This window comes from Hipposideros armiger, unplaced genomic scaffold (genome assembly GCF_001890085.2).
Source record: "Hipposideros armiger isolate ML-2016 unplaced genomic scaffold, ASM189008v1 scaffold_233, whole genome shotgun sequence".
NCBI classification, from domain to species: Eukaryota; Metazoa; Chordata; class Mammalia; order Chiroptera; family Hipposideridae; genus Hipposideros; species Hipposideros armiger.
Window position 1 is genome coordinate 1682537 of NW_017731583.1, and position 15450 is coordinate 1697986.

At 39.3% G+C, this 15450-nt stretch overlaps 1 protein-coding gene across 7 annotated transcripts in view; it reads right to left on the reverse strand.

The window, feature by feature from the left end:
* The window catches only part of GRIK1 (glutamate ionotropic receptor kainate type subunit 1), a 366775-nt gene that overhangs the window by 135703 nt on the left and 215622 nt on the right, over window positions 1-15450 (reverse strand). For all 7 annotated transcript variants that reach the window (XM_019654982.1, XM_019654979.1, XM_019654980.1 and 4 more), the window contains exons 2-3: window positions 11889-12056; window positions 8024-8281 (exon numbers count right to left, since the gene is read on the reverse strand). In XM_019654982.1, coding sequence (XP_019510527.1) covers window positions 8024-8281; window positions 11889-12056 — 426 coding nt within the window. The remainder of the gene's footprint in view (window positions 1-8023; window positions 8282-11888; window positions 12057-15450) is intronic.

A 15450-nucleotide genomic window follows, 5' to 3' on the forward strand; every position in this document is an offset into this window, starting at 1 on the left:
TCATGGTGAGGCCATTAAATGGCAGATTGAGGGCTTCATGCCAGGCCAACCTTTTGACTTCCAATCTAGGGCTCTTTTCACCAAATCAGTGGCTCCTTCTGACTTTTAGATTTCAGATCAACTGAACAACTGACTGAATCACTAACTAACTTTATAAAAAAAAATAACTGCAGAAATAAACAGAGAAAGGAAATTTTAGATCAGCATAAAGCCTTCAACCTTTACGTGGCAAATGCGGCCATTTATGCATACACACACACTCTCAAAAAAAAAATGATCAAGCACTTTCACAATTGTTTTACAAAAGAAAGTTATTTTAATACTAAGAGAGGAGAAAGGACAAAGACTCAGCACAAAGACCAGTTTCTAATTGGACTAAATTTATCTTTGGGAAAACTCACTGATGTGCTCTCGTTTTGTCTGTATACAGGTGAATGGCCCTGAGGTAGGGAGGGGATCAGCAGATATAAAGATTAGGATCAGCAGATATAAAGATTACTGACCCTGGTTGTGGGAAGAACAATGAGAAAGGAGCAGTGAGGTTTACATTTCTCTTTTCTGGAGCAACTGTTTGCTTAAAAAGCTTTCTGCCTTCCTTAGCAAATGTTCTAGAATTTATAATTCAAAAGGCATTTTTGTTGTTGTTGTTGTTGTTGAGTTCACAGAATTGACAGAAACTGTTCCCTTTTGTTAGCATTCTGCAGCAATCCATTGAACATTTACACCTTGTAAAGGATAGTTAAAAATTATTTGCTACACAAATAATGTCTTCAGGGAAAGGACATTGATTGTAGGCACACATCCTGACTTTGCTTACGGTCCAGTGTTTGGAAGCCAGCCCTGACTGAGGGGGCCGGTGCTCCCAGCATGGACTCCGGTTCCATAGAGCAAGGGTGCACACAAAGCTGATACCGGTGATGATTTTCCTGGCCCATGGTGCATCTTACCAATAAGATGCACAGAGGGAGGCAACCAACAAACCCAAAGGAGGGACGTGCTGCAGTAAAACCACCTGTGCTCTTTAAAAATACCAAGGTCATGAAAGCTCAAGGAAGGCTGACCTGGTTTAGACCAAAGGGCAGACGAAAAGGACATGACAGCTAAATGCAATGAGAGACCCTGGATTCCAAACAATACTGTAAGGACAATTATTGGGATAATTAGAGAAAGTAGAAATATCTACCTGTCTGTCTATCTATCTATCTACCTACCTACCTAGAGAGTATGTGATCAAGTTCTATTTATTTTAGAAGCATATTAACAGGACCAGGTCCAGCACAAGTTTTGCCTGTGTGTGATCAAGTTGATCCAGCAACCCCAATCAGCCTTTCCCTGTGAGGAGAGTGTGAGGGCAGCGTAGGCACAGGTCACTCTTCCGTAAGAGTGAGGGTGGGGTAAGTTGTCTCTGGGTTCCTCTGGACAGGTGAGAAAGGCCAGAGGACTTATAATAGCTTTGGTCATGACCACTCCAAGCGGGCTGTCTGTGCCCGGAACAAAGCCACGTTCTGAAGGGGAAACCAGTGTCCTCTGGTCACTAGAAAGGCTCCATGTGTATAAGCACAACCTGCCATGAGGCCCCTGGCCAGCCGGCACCAGCTTTCCCAGCCCCAGGCATCTCTGCAGAGGCTTTTTTTTTTTTTTGCTATTATCATATTTATATGTGATAATAGTATTGTATCAGCGTTAAGTTTCCTGTATTTGATAACTGTAGTGTGGTTATAACAAGGAAGGTCCTTGTTCTAATTTATTTAGGGGTAGAAAGGTCATAATATCTGCCACTTACTTTCAAAATGGTTCAACAATACTGTTCCTTACTTATTATTATGGTTGTTGTAGTTGTTTTTCCATTAAGGCAATCATGGAGCATTAAAGTAAATGTGGCCAGATGATAACCTAGATGAAGTGTATATAGGGCTGCATTGTACATTTCTTGCAACTTTCCTCTAAGTTCAAATCATTCTAAATAAAAAGATAAAGACATGTAGCTATGACATAGTTTAAGAGCCTCCTTCCTCCACGCCCACCTCCAGGAATGCAATTGGGAACCACACCTGGGTTACAGCAAGGGGCCTGTGAATTCCACATGAACTTGAGCTGGGCTCTGCGTATAGAGACAACTTCTAAACACATCCAAATGGCCAATTCTAAACACTTGCTTTGGCCACTTAGCTACTCTGCACTCACATCTGACAAAGAAAAAAATGCTGATTTGCATGCACATTGAATGACTCTGGGAACAGGGGAAGTATATGGAGGAGGAAAAAAGAACCTGCTATTTTCAGTGGGCGTTTAACATTTCCTGTGACTTCTCCTTAAATAATAATACACTTTGCTGTTTACATTGCCCCTTTTTATGAAGTATGCAACATGCCTTATAAATAGCTCACTAAACCTCAGAATATGCCTCTGAGGTAGATAGGTGTCAGTGCCGTTTTACAGTAAAGAAAGTGAGGCGGAGTGAGGTTAATTGTTTGGATTGGCCCTGAAAATGAGTCACAAATTCCAGGAATTGGAAGGGACCTGAAGGGTCAAACCCCTGCTTGATGCATGAATCCCTGCTGGAGAGTTGCTGCTGCACACCTCTCCGTTTGAGAAATTCTCTTCCCCAGGTTGCAGCCCAATCCATTTCTGGATGGCTTTAGTTATATTTAATGAGCATTGGTTCAAAAGAAAAATGCCTATGTTTCCTTGACTCTTAATCCGATCCCTTGTTTATTGAACCACACCAGTGGGATTGATGCCATACAAATGAATGCAATAAGCCATTGGGACCCAAAGATAAGATCACTCATTTTAAATGTTAATTTCATCTTCATTTGAACTTAGAAACATGCAAAATGGCATTTCACAAACTTGTTGGTATATTAATATACCCACTCTAATGGGATTCTTAAGGGAATTTCTGTACCCTCCAGATGGGAGGAAAAAAAAATCAGAACTGAAAAATGGAAATGTCTGAGTGATTTACCTGGGGAAATACAGTACTTTTAAGTGCAGATCTTCACACATAGGCTTTTGAAAAAAAATCTTTCAAAGAAAGCCTATACTTCCCCAAAGAAAAATTGTGTCCCTTGTTTGCAAAGAACCTCATAGAAGAATCTAGTCAAAATATTTGAGATTACCGGTGTTGCAGTGAGCTCCACCGGTATATTTCGGCCCTGAATTCTGGCTAAGATCAATGGTAGTTAAAACTAATATATCTGGCATGCAATATCTGAAGACTGGTTTCTGAGCAAGATTCTGAAAATGTGAACAGGGCTCTGGTCAGGAGACGGGGTGGATAAATATGAAGGAGAGAAAAGAGTGAGAGCAGAGAAAAAAGAGGAATTATAATTTATAATCTTGTTGGTACTGTGCCAAGGGTTTTCTATTCCCCAGCTCTTTCAGGTGGGATTGTGGGAAGGTCTGTGGCTGGAGTCTTTTGGCTCACACAAGTGGTTATAACTACGCAGTGGGGTGAGTTGCTGACGGTGAAAAGATTCTGTTATTTTTTATTCCGCACTGATCGTATACAGAATATCTTTCATTTTGGGTTGGTCATCTACGCCAAAATGTTAATTTTCTTCAAGTCTAAATTTTAGGCCTCTGTCAAGATTCTTGGTTCTGGACAATATATTCTATCTCTTTTCTATGGGAAGATGGAGGGAAATGTAATAAACATAGCAAATCTAAGTCTCTATTTAAATACAGCCATAAGCGCATCTATTTCACTTATTCACAGAATGGTTGAGCATATTAAATGGTGTAATTATACAAAGTAGTTAGAACAGTGCAAGGCACGTGGTGCTCAAGAATTAAGTTATCGTGATGTTTGTGGTTATTTCCCTTGTGTTTTCTCCCTGGATTTATTGCTTCTTTCAATCACTGCATTTTCATGGATGTTAATCTCATTTCAAATTAATCCTCACTGTAAAGCTTTGAGACTATATATCAAGTGAGAGCTAATAGCTCTTTATTGTAACCTGCATGTTAGAAATCCTGGGGCTCCAGTGGGTTCAGAAAAATGACTTAAGGCAGCCATGGATGGAAAAAACAAAACAAAACAAATTAGCTCCATCTTTTGGGTCAGGCCAATAAGCTTAGAGTCATCTTTAACTTCTCTCTCTCTCTCTCTCTCTCTCTGTATCTCTATCTCTTTCTCCTTCTACTCCCTCAGGGCATTATGCCAGCTCAACATTCAAAATATTTCCAGAATCTGACCCTTTCTTACTCCTCTACTGCGATCACCTTCATGTCTTGCTTTGATTTCCCTACGAGCCACCTGATTGTATTGTCCATACAGCAGGCAGAGAGGCCTTTTCATGATGCAATCTGACCATTTCATTCCTCTGCTGAAAACTCCAATGACTTCCCATTTCATGAGGAGCAACAGCTCCTCGGTGGCCTACAAAGCCCTTTGATGTACAAGTCTCTCCTCTCTGACCTACTCTCCCACTGCCCTTCTCCTCACTCTGATCCAATGACACTGGCCTTCTTCTTTATTGTAAGTAAAGGTTTATTGAAACACATCAAACTTATTCACTTCCATGTTGCCTATGACTGCTTTCTTGCTACCTCAGCAGAGTAGAGTGGTTGTGACTGAGACCCTAGGGCCCACAAAGCTTGCGCTGCTTACCCTCTGGCCTTTCGAGAAAAGGAGTTTGCAGGGCCCCGTTCTGCAGAAATGGCTGTGGCTGCATTTCACTAAGTTTGGCCTTGAGCAAGCCATACTGCATTCAGTGCTCAGCTTCTCAGCTCTTTTTGATGCCTGTAAAGGCATAAAAGGTAGGTTTCCACCAGGGGTCTAATGAAGCAGAGGAGGTGACCAATGAGTAGTACTTTCTCATTGCCTAGGGTCACCTCTAAATGTAGGAATCAGAGAAAAGTAGGTGACTGATGGAAAGAACATCCAGGCAAGAAAGAGAGAGAGAGAGACAGACAGAGAGAGAGAGAGAGAGAGAGAGAGAGAGAGAGAGAGAGANGAGAGAGAGAGAGAGAGAGAGAGAGAGAGAGAGAGAGAGAGATGGAGAGAGAGAGAGATGGAGATGAAGCGAGAAAAAACTTTACTCCCTCCAACAGTTCTCAAGGATCTTTCTACATTTTCACTTCCAGAGGACAGACTCCTGCCTGCCAGTATTTAGTGAACTGAATTTCAACGTCCTTAGAGATAGGCACAAGGTTCCCATTGACTTCAATGGGAGTCATGGGCCATTTGGTCTCCCACAGACATCTGTGCTGGCTTCAGGCTATTTAACAAACTCCTAAACAAATCTCAATAAAGTGCTGTTTAATGGGTACTTAATCCTGGTATGAGGGTGGGTGCCGAGCACACCTAAGTCTTTTCCTTCCCTTCAGGTTTACTAAGTTTTCTCCTTTTTATGGCTTAATAATTACTGCAACGGAAACCCTGAGGCAAGCAGTATTAAACCCACTCAAAGTCAATGTCGCTTTTATTGATCTCAGTTGACCTGTTTACTCCCTGGGCTCCTATTTAATGCCTCAATTGATTATTCATTTACATTTTTAATGTCTTTGTGGGAAAATTCATTTTAACATGAATCATCTCTCACTTAATGGGCAACATACAATCTCATTTTGGATTTTCAATTTCAGCAAGTCTTTATTGAGCAACTGAGCTCAAGTAAACTTAACAGGGATGGAAAGGAGATTTCAGTTTCTTGCAAAAGATGATAGAAACGATAGCTTGATATTCCTCCTGTGCAAAATGACCAACAATTAGGGGTGCTCACCTGAAATCAGAATGGTGATTAGGACATCGACTTTTGAGTCGTGTTTTTACAAATTATATGTTGTCCAAGTACAATTTGAAATTTACAGCATTTATGCTCACACCTTTAGTTGCGCTCTTTCTTAAATGAAAGCCAGAAGTTTCAAGATGATTTACTGATTTGTCTTCCTTTTAGGTAGTAGTCCTGCTTTGCCAGAGATGATAGAAATAGTGTGAGAAAACTATACTATAGTGTGCACTACACACTGAGGGATAGTATGATTTTATTAGCTTAAGGAATTCGCTATCTACAAAGGTAGGTAGCATGGAACATCTAACTGCACTTACATTTACAATGCAATATTCTATCTCAAGGGTCTTTATATATGCTTGTGGAGTTCATTCGATAATATGTTCTTCCTTCACCGTAAGCAAGTGACGCTCTAAAACTATGACTGCCTGTGGCGTATCCTTCCCAGTAGGGCTATTTTGAATATAATATTTATAAATTATATATCCAATCACCTACCTTCACTAAAATGCAATGAAGTGGAAGAAAAATACATAAATGCATATTTCCAGCCAGAATAGACACTTTTATCTGACAGTTTAAAATGGAACCAGAGATCAGTGCCAAGTAGAGAAGACTCACTATTCATCCTCTGGGGAGCAGTGAGTGTTAGCGCTTGGTGAAAAATCAAATACTATTTAAAAGTTTAAACGTGCTTTGCTTTATTAATTTTCACTATTTTTTTATTAGTGTTACTACCACATGTGTATACCAAAGAAAGGAGCTAATTTTAATTCTTGGAGAAAAAATATTCAGAAAGTAAATGCTGTCGTCCCTCCGTATCCATGCAGAACTGGTCCAGGACCCCCATGGACACCAAAATCTGCAGATGCTCAGTCCCTTATATGAAATGGTGTACAATGCATACAGTTGGCTCTGCACATTGCCGATTCCCATTAGCAGGTCAAAAATACTGTTTTGGATCCAACGCTTGGTTGAATCCACAGATGTGAAACCCAGGATATGGAGGGCCAGCTGTATATTTACTGAAAAAAAAAATCCGCATATAAGTGGACCCAGGCAGTTCAAACCTGTGTTGTTCAAGGGCCAATTGTAATATTATTTTTTCCACATGTAATTATTAAGCATTTTTTTATATGCCAGGGCTGTGTTAGGTAGCAGATTATAAAAAGAAATAAGGTAAAATTCAATTTTTTTTTTTTAGGAATTTCTAGGTTCATAGACATGTAAACAGATAATGGGAACATTTGAGATAATGGTTATATTTATAATACAAAGTGGTATTGAACCCTATGGTGGTCTCAGAGAGCTTTAAGGAAGAAATGATATTTGAGTGTAATCATGAAGAAAGAGGGAACTCACCACCTTGGGGGCTGTGGAGAATCATCCCCAGTGAGGTTCCATTCTCCTCAAAGAAAAGTAGGAATGAACTTGGGGGCATTTAATAAATAGCAGACTCTTCATCATAGCTGATGTGAGACTATAAAGAATATAGAGAAACTAGTCCCTGGGTTAATGAAGATGAAAAGGGCTGACTGGTGGACAGTTTCAAATTAGTGGAACTTGCACTTTATTATGTGGACAATGGAAAGTCACCATCAGAATTTAAACTGAATAAAAGGGGGTCTGAACTCTGACAAACCTCACAATGAAACCAGAAGGCAAAGGGGGAAGGTGCCATTAAAAGGGACGTCAGTGAGGGAAGTGTTTAGTGAGATCAAGGCGCTGAGCACCACGTTTCTGACCTTCACCCTGAAATAAGCAAGTGGACAATGCAAACTTTCCTAAGGGCTCAACACTGGAGGGTCACAGTCCCTTTTCCATAAAGTGGTCAGCTTTACCGACCCCACCCCCAACTGGATCCCTCTTTGTTAACCTTCTTTAGAAATGTTTCTAGACATTTATCCTGCTACTTATTAAGTTGGCATCATTCGTTATGGCCATTTCAAACTTTCTCCGCATTATTTAAGGAATGGAGTCCAGGGCCCAGTCTTAATAGAGTTGGGTAGATGAAATGACATCTTTAATGTTCTGATTGAATTACAACATATATCACAAAGGTAATACGTATTTCTTAAAAAAAAAAAATCCTCCTAAGTTTGATGATGAAAGGATCAACTCACCAAAAGGGACCGGAATTAGCTAGACATGCCATTCCTAAATTAGAACACTCCATCAGCTTCATTTTAATGCACTCCACCTGATGAGTTCATGACTATGGAACACTTTGGTTCTCTTTGTTCAGACCAGGCATGGCCAGGTGAGGTCTTGTGCAAGTCCCATACCTGTGCTGTCTTCATACACCACGGTCACTGTTTTCCAGTTGTAGTAGAGGACTAGATCCAGGACTGCCCTGCTGATAGCTGCATAATCGGGGTAGAGGTTGATGTAAAATAAGTCTTTGTTGTCCACGGAGGGGTGTTTCCAGCGGGTCTGTATGTGTGGAACTTCGAGAGCGTTGCAAATAGACTGCACAGCACTGACAGAAGAACTATGGGAAGGGCCGAAGACAGCAGCCACACCAAGAGCCAGCTGGTCACACGCTGATTCCCAAAGACAAGGAAGGGGCAGAAAGAGAGGGCAGGAAGGGGAAAGAGAAAGAGTTCTGTGAATGTAATCTTTCCTTCCGTGATTCCTCTTTTTATTTTCACTATTGGAAACTTTCCTTCACCCTCTCCCTGCATGCTTAATCCAACTTCTAGAATTCCTCAGATACTAAAATACCGAGAGATGTAAATGTGGAACTGATTAGCAACATATCTCAGGGCCAACTCCCAGCAAATAAAAATGGATTGCAGGTCTCACTTCATTACCTTTAATTAGATGAAGTCTACATCCCTTGCTTGCTATGGTGTTGCCCAGGAGTGCTCAGAGCCACTCTACAAGCCATTGGCTAAGTAGGCGCCATGTGAATGAAGTTTTGTCATATGGCAGGCTGGCCGTGGAGATATTAATGTAGTCAAGGAATTCAGAAGACTCTCTGGGTGACTGCAAAGTGCATTAGATCCTGTCTTCCCAAAACTCAGAAGGGAGTTCTAGGATATTGAAAAACTGCTGAAGAATGTTAAGTGATTCTGATACCTAATTAATTACAGAATAATAGAATAGCAGAGCTTAACAGGATCCTAGAAGACATTTTGTCTAACCCACTAATGTTATAGACAATGGAGTACATCAGGACCACTGGATAATGGCAGAGCTGTACCAGAGCCCAGGGACCTCGCTCAAGGTCAGGCCATTTTCTAAGTCAATATCACTCAACATGTAGCCTAACAAAATCAAGTCAACATGTATTTAAAAATTAACTTATAAGATTTATTTATTTTTCTCATTGTAAGATTATATACACGTATCGAGAGAATTTAGAATATTTAAAAGTGTAAGGAAGAAAAAAAGGCAGTGTAATTCCATCATCTTGGGATAATATCTGTTTATATTTTTGTGTTCTGATTTATTTTAAAAAATTGAATTAGTATATAGATAGAGTTTGATGCATTGCTTGCTTTATTAAACACTAAATGTAACACTAAGGCATGCCCTTTTCCCCAAGTCATTACAAATTTTTCAAAAGTATATTTTTAGTGTTTGTAGAATGGCCCATTCCATGAGTATATCATCATTTATTTAAATATCCCTGAATTCTTAAATAATACTGAATATTTAAACTGTTCCTAACCTTTGCCTGTTATAAGTAATATTATAGTAGTTATCTTAGTTCTTATATTTTTCTCTGAATTTTACATTGTATTCTTAGAGTAGATGTCCGATAATTCAAGGTGTTGATATTTTTTAAGTTAATTGATACAAATTAGTTAAATTCCCTTCCAGAAAGTTTGGGACTCATTATCTTCTACAACCATGCAAAAATAGTGCCTACTCATTTTATGCTTAACATAAATTTATGCTGGCATTAAATATAAATTTAAAAGCATTTCAAATTTATAACTTTAATGCTAGTTTAAAGGAATTTGAAACTGCCCAGAGATAATTGAATATTTAAATTAAATTATAGCAAATTTTATAAACATAATTATGTAAATATTTATGATAATGTCATTCGACAAATAAAAGTAGGTAGAAAAACCACATGGCTTAGTCAAAATCATCGAACTTGATTTAGAGAGAAAAATTGATAAATAAAATTTTGAGAGTCACATTCCAAATATCTGTGCGACAGAAAATGTTGAGTGATTCACAAGGAAAAATTTCGCACTTTGGCATTGATTTACCACAGAGATACGACGATGTATACTCTTCTGCATTAAGTACTGTAAGTGCAATCGCCATTGTCCCCAGAAGCCCATTTTCTGGGTGTTTTTTATTGTTAGCAAGATAAAATGAGAGCGTAAGAGTATGTGAACTGTTGTTTTGTCTAACATGGGCCATGAATTGAGATTCCTGCTAATATTTAGCTCTGGGGCACTAATATTACTTGACAAAAAAAATCAATCCTTTTGAATTCTGTTTGCCCGCAAATTACTAGTTTTAAGAAGCTTTGGGGGTGTTTAATTTACAAGCACTGGCAGGTACTTCAGATCACAAAAAAGCTTTCAATTTTATGTGGATTGAAGTATAATTGTTAAATGTGGTTGGCTTGCTGAAGTATTTACTCAACAATGCTTTTGTGTGGGGGGCGTAAGTGTGAGGGAGAGAGAGAGAGAAATAGAGAGAAACAGAGAGAGGGAGTTAAGAGATCTAGCCCATAGAGATAATTTATATGAACATGCCTTATAAACTTTAAAGTGCTATATAAAGTTTTATATTTGTTCATGGACAACCCTGAGCTATATAGTATCTGCAACTCCATCCACCTTCAAAAGAAAATATTCTTGTTACTAAGATCATGTCATAGGTAGAAAAAAAATCATTATACTATTTACTTTTCATCTGTGCTCTCAGGAAAACAAGTTTCCCATTTCGTTTGTAAAGAACACAGAGAATCTTACAGAAGAGTGTATTAGGTGAACACATCCTATGGCCCTACCTGGTTTAATTCTATGTGGAAACAACCAGTATTTTGTTATTGGTTGTAACTAAACCAGCATAAACATGGCGCTCATTGTGTTCTGTTTATTTGGGTGTTGTTGTTGGGCAAAGCGTTCCTCTATGGGGAAAACAGCCCCGCCTGTTCTGGGATGAGGGGCAGCCTTTGTTTTCACACGAACACCTGTATGGAGTCTCAGCTCCCTTGTTAGAGGCCAAGCTTCAAGGTCATCACATCTTCCCACGCTTCACAGCATCCTCTTGGCAGTGTCTGGAGGGTGCTAAACAAACCCCACAATGCACATGGCTCTTTACATGAGACAAACCTTGCAGTCTACATATAAATTAGAGGAACTTTTCTGCTCAGAAGCAAAACAGAGTCAAAGGATCAAATGCAAAGATCGTTCTCACAGGTTTGATCTTCTTTTTAAATTTTAATTCATTATTATTATTTTTTACGGTGGATATCCTTTCCACATTTGAAGCAAGCAGAGAGCGCAAGGATCTCCTTCAACCTCAAGTCTCCTGCTTTATTTACTTATTTTTTTTTATTGTATGATGTCATTTATGTTATTTTTTCGTTTTCTTTTTTTTGTGATTGAGGTTTGATTGACTTATAACATTATATGAATTTCAGGTATACAACATAATGATTCAAAATTTGCAATCTTCATATTTTTATGATCCAGTGGAAAAGCGGTTAAAAAAATGTTGAGAAGATGCCAGGTAAACCCACTAGCTTATAACCTGTTAGAATTCAGGGTGTGAGTTATGTGCATTGTGGGCATTTCCACATGCACAGTGGGTATGGCCTTCCGCAAAGTTTTATCTGACTGCACTGCACAATTTCATGGTGGTGTCTCAGCCTCGGGAAGGAAAAAAACAGATCAAGCTTGACATTTTCCATTCACAGCTGAACCAGTTAATCATAGAGTGGAAGACACTCAAGGGGAAGCTAATCAACAAGGCCCACAAAACAGAGCTGGGCGATATCCACTAGGACAGTTCAGGTCACACTGGACAGCGACATCCAGGACTGACTGAGAGCGCCTACAACACATTTGCACAAAGATGTCTACTTAAAAAGAGGGCAGGTAGCCAAAAGGAGGTGACGTGTAGAGCAGACATATCACCCAAAGAAGCTTTTAAAAGTGTGAAAATAGTTACCTCTCCGTGAGGCTTCGAAACTATCAAAAAGGTTAATTCTCTGGATGTCATAGGTTAACGTGGTGTTAGGCATCAGGGTTCGATTTCTGTTAATGCTGGTGACTGCAAACTTGAATGCTAATTCTTCAACATTAACAGGTTCATTTTCCACAGTTTCAAAAATCCCTCCTGCAGAAGCAAAAGAGATGCATGAGAAGCATTAGTCACGTTGGTCACACATTTTTTTTTTAAAGAATAAAATATACATTTCAAACAAAAGGCCCAAAACAATCAATGTAGGCATGAGCTAAACAAATCCCAAACCTCGTGTTAAAAGTGAAGTTTATCAGCATGTGTGACATGCAGATAAGCAGGTTTAATTTCATATGTATGCTCATAATTTCAAACGAAACGTTGGACTGTGTAATCCCTCCCAGATGGCAAATGTATTCCAAATGTTTAGTACCATGGAAAGTATAACTGAAAATAAGGCGAGGAGTGATTTCCTACAGTCTGGACATGAATCACACTGTGGTTGACCTAAACATAATGTGAACTGTATCCTGGTACAACCATCCGTCCTGCGAATGAAGCCCTTTCTATTAAGAAACGGACATTCTAGAGTGATCATGCAGAGAGTTGAGTGGGGTCAAAATGAGACATACATACACTTTTAGAGTTTTTAGAATGAAGATACCTTTTCTTAGGGGCTCAGAATTCTGGGGTCATATTCTAGTACTTCCCAAAGTTCATGGGCCAATTTAAAGAACTGTCTTTTTTGTTTCTTTGTTTTTGTCGTTGGTGTTGGTGGTGTTGGTGATGGTTTTTGTTTTGAGAACTGTTTGGTGCTGCTCAAAAGCAACCCTGCCTCCTGTCTCTGGAGGAATATGTCCCCCTCACTGTGCAAGAATACATACAGTAGGCCTCTGATGTCTTAGACTTGAGGATCTCATCATAAGCGAACTACACAATACTGGCACTTAAAGCCTCATCAGAGAATTCAGCTCTGAAATTGGCACACTGATGCTGGCAGAGAAAACGGAAATATTATCAATGGCACATTCTTAACATTCCTTAAGAGCTGTCCTGGGATTTTCAATAGACACGGGGCATACAGTAGAGAATCTTAACTGGCCTCCATTTCACTTACTCCTTGATGGACTAATATTCCCAATTTCCTTTGGAAAAACTAATTGGTGCCCATGGCATGTGGATACTTGTAATGAGCAGATGGCTACTTATATAATCTCACCATTGAATGATGCCTTACCAAAGGTTCGTTGTAGGTTTGTAGCAAGCTTATCTTAGCTAGATTGATTTGCATGGGCTTTAAGTTCTCTTTCCACTCAAAATATATATTAATATATTATATCCAAAACTGAAAATCAAACTAAACATCTATAGACACAGGTATGATTTAGGCATACTTTTACTTAGAAAGAGAACTCCAAGTGATGACTAGAGCTGCCAGGAGCTGAAGGAAGCAAGGGATTGAATCTCCTCTAAAGCCATTGGAGGAAGCAGGACCTTGCTGACACCTTGGTTTCTCAGACTTCCGGCTTCCAGAAATGAGAGAGAACAAATTCCCCTTGCTTTAAGCCACCCAGTTTGTGGTGATTCATTATAGCAGCCATAGGAAACTATAATAAGACAGTATCCTAATCGTCTTAAGAAAGTTTCACTAGTGGTTGCTTTTAATTACTGTATTTTTCCCTCTTTGTAAAATGTTACTTTATTCAGTACTTCAAATAATAACCTCTAGCTCTCTAATTTGATTTTGTAAATAAACCACGTAGCTACTTATATACCATGCAATGCACTGAGTTTCTTTATTACATTTTCCTATATTATCCAAAACCAAAGGTATTCTTGTCCCAGTGATATTCAGTATTCAATTCATCTAACATTATTGGCTGTCTGTTAGTGTTGAGGACGAGGCGGGCAGCAGTGGAGGTTACAGAGATAAAAAGCAGTTGGCTCTTGCCCTCAGCAGAGCTTCCAGTCTATTGGGACAGGTTGAATTATTGGCAGTAGGTGACAGAAAAGGAAACCATGTACAGCAGTCAATGATTTCATCAACAAAACAAGAAGGCCATTCTATGTCCCTCCAATGTGGAGTCTTTCCTGATTCTTCCAGCCAGAGGTGAACTCTCCTTGTCTTTTGATAATGAAATCTAGCTCACATCTGCAGACTTAAATTTTGTTGTAAACGCTTAAGCTGGGAAGCTAACCTTTCCTGGAGGGTAGGGACAGTGTTTAGTGATACTCGTGTCTGCCAGGACTACATACAATGATTTCAACACAGCACATTGTCTCCAACAAATGATCAGTCAGTCAGTTGAGGTGAATCAATTTCTCTCTCTCTTTCTCTCTTTGCCTTAACATGGTGCCTGATAATGTAGTATGTCCTACCAGGACAACGAGGCTTCTGAGAGAGGTGCGAAGGAAGGGGGGTGGTTGCTGAGACCTCGAGTGAGACAGCACAGCTTTCCCCTTACTGCCTTTGGAGCAATGATTGCTCACTCTCTCCCAACCATTATGGCCCATTGTCCCCAAGCACTTAACAAAGCCCCGATCCTCTCTAAATGCTCACTTCTCATCAGACTGCTGGCACCTTCACATCATGGAGAAATGGCTCATCTCCTATTCAACTGCAGATTTCAGGCAAGGCCCAGGAAGGTTGCCAAAGGATTCATGCCAAATGTTTATTCTTATGAAAATCTGTGATCGCTCTAATATCTCTTGAGATCAGTTACATTTTTAGCTTTTAACATCTCACTTAAATGACACATTTTCATACTACAGGGCTCAAACCCCATCTATTTCCTTATTGATTAAATGAATGGAATATGTCAAGTTCATAGCCTGCAGTCCAGGGGAACTGCGTTTATGCATTTCACCGCAACTTTCTCGTTTTCTTTTCTTTTATTTCTGCTACTTCTCAAGAGGAAATTTCTTCTTGCTGAGAAGGGGATATTGCCGTTAAAGATGAGAACTGATGTCTAACACCAGAACAAATGGAAGCTCACAGCTCCAACAGAGCAGTATTTACCAATGTGTGCGCATGGAAGTCGCCCTTGAGACGCTCCACACAAAGGAAGTTCATTGGTCAAATACAGAGGGTGCCAAAAAATGTAAACACATTTTAAGAAAGGAAAAAACTGTATTAAACTGTAATACTCAATATATACTGGTAACAAAAGATAAATACAAGTCACGTGTATACATTTTTTTGGCACCCCCGTAAAAAAGCAGTATATCTCTGTTTAACCCAGTGTTTCTCAAATTCATTTCATAATAAGACAGTTTTGTGGGGTTTTGTTTTTTTGTAACTGGGGCATGCAATGGAATTGCTATCCTGAGAAACACATTTTGAAAAATTTGATCCAGCGAGCTGCTTTTTTGGGGACTGACTAAAATAATTTACAGTCTTAAATATTGGTTTTTTGCCCACTTTAAAAAGCTAGACATTAAGTTCTTGATCAGAAGTATAAGCCCTCTAACGATGACACTGCTTTTTGAAAAATTAATATTAGATTTATACCATCAATTTTACCTCCTTTTTTATTTGCAAAAAAATAAC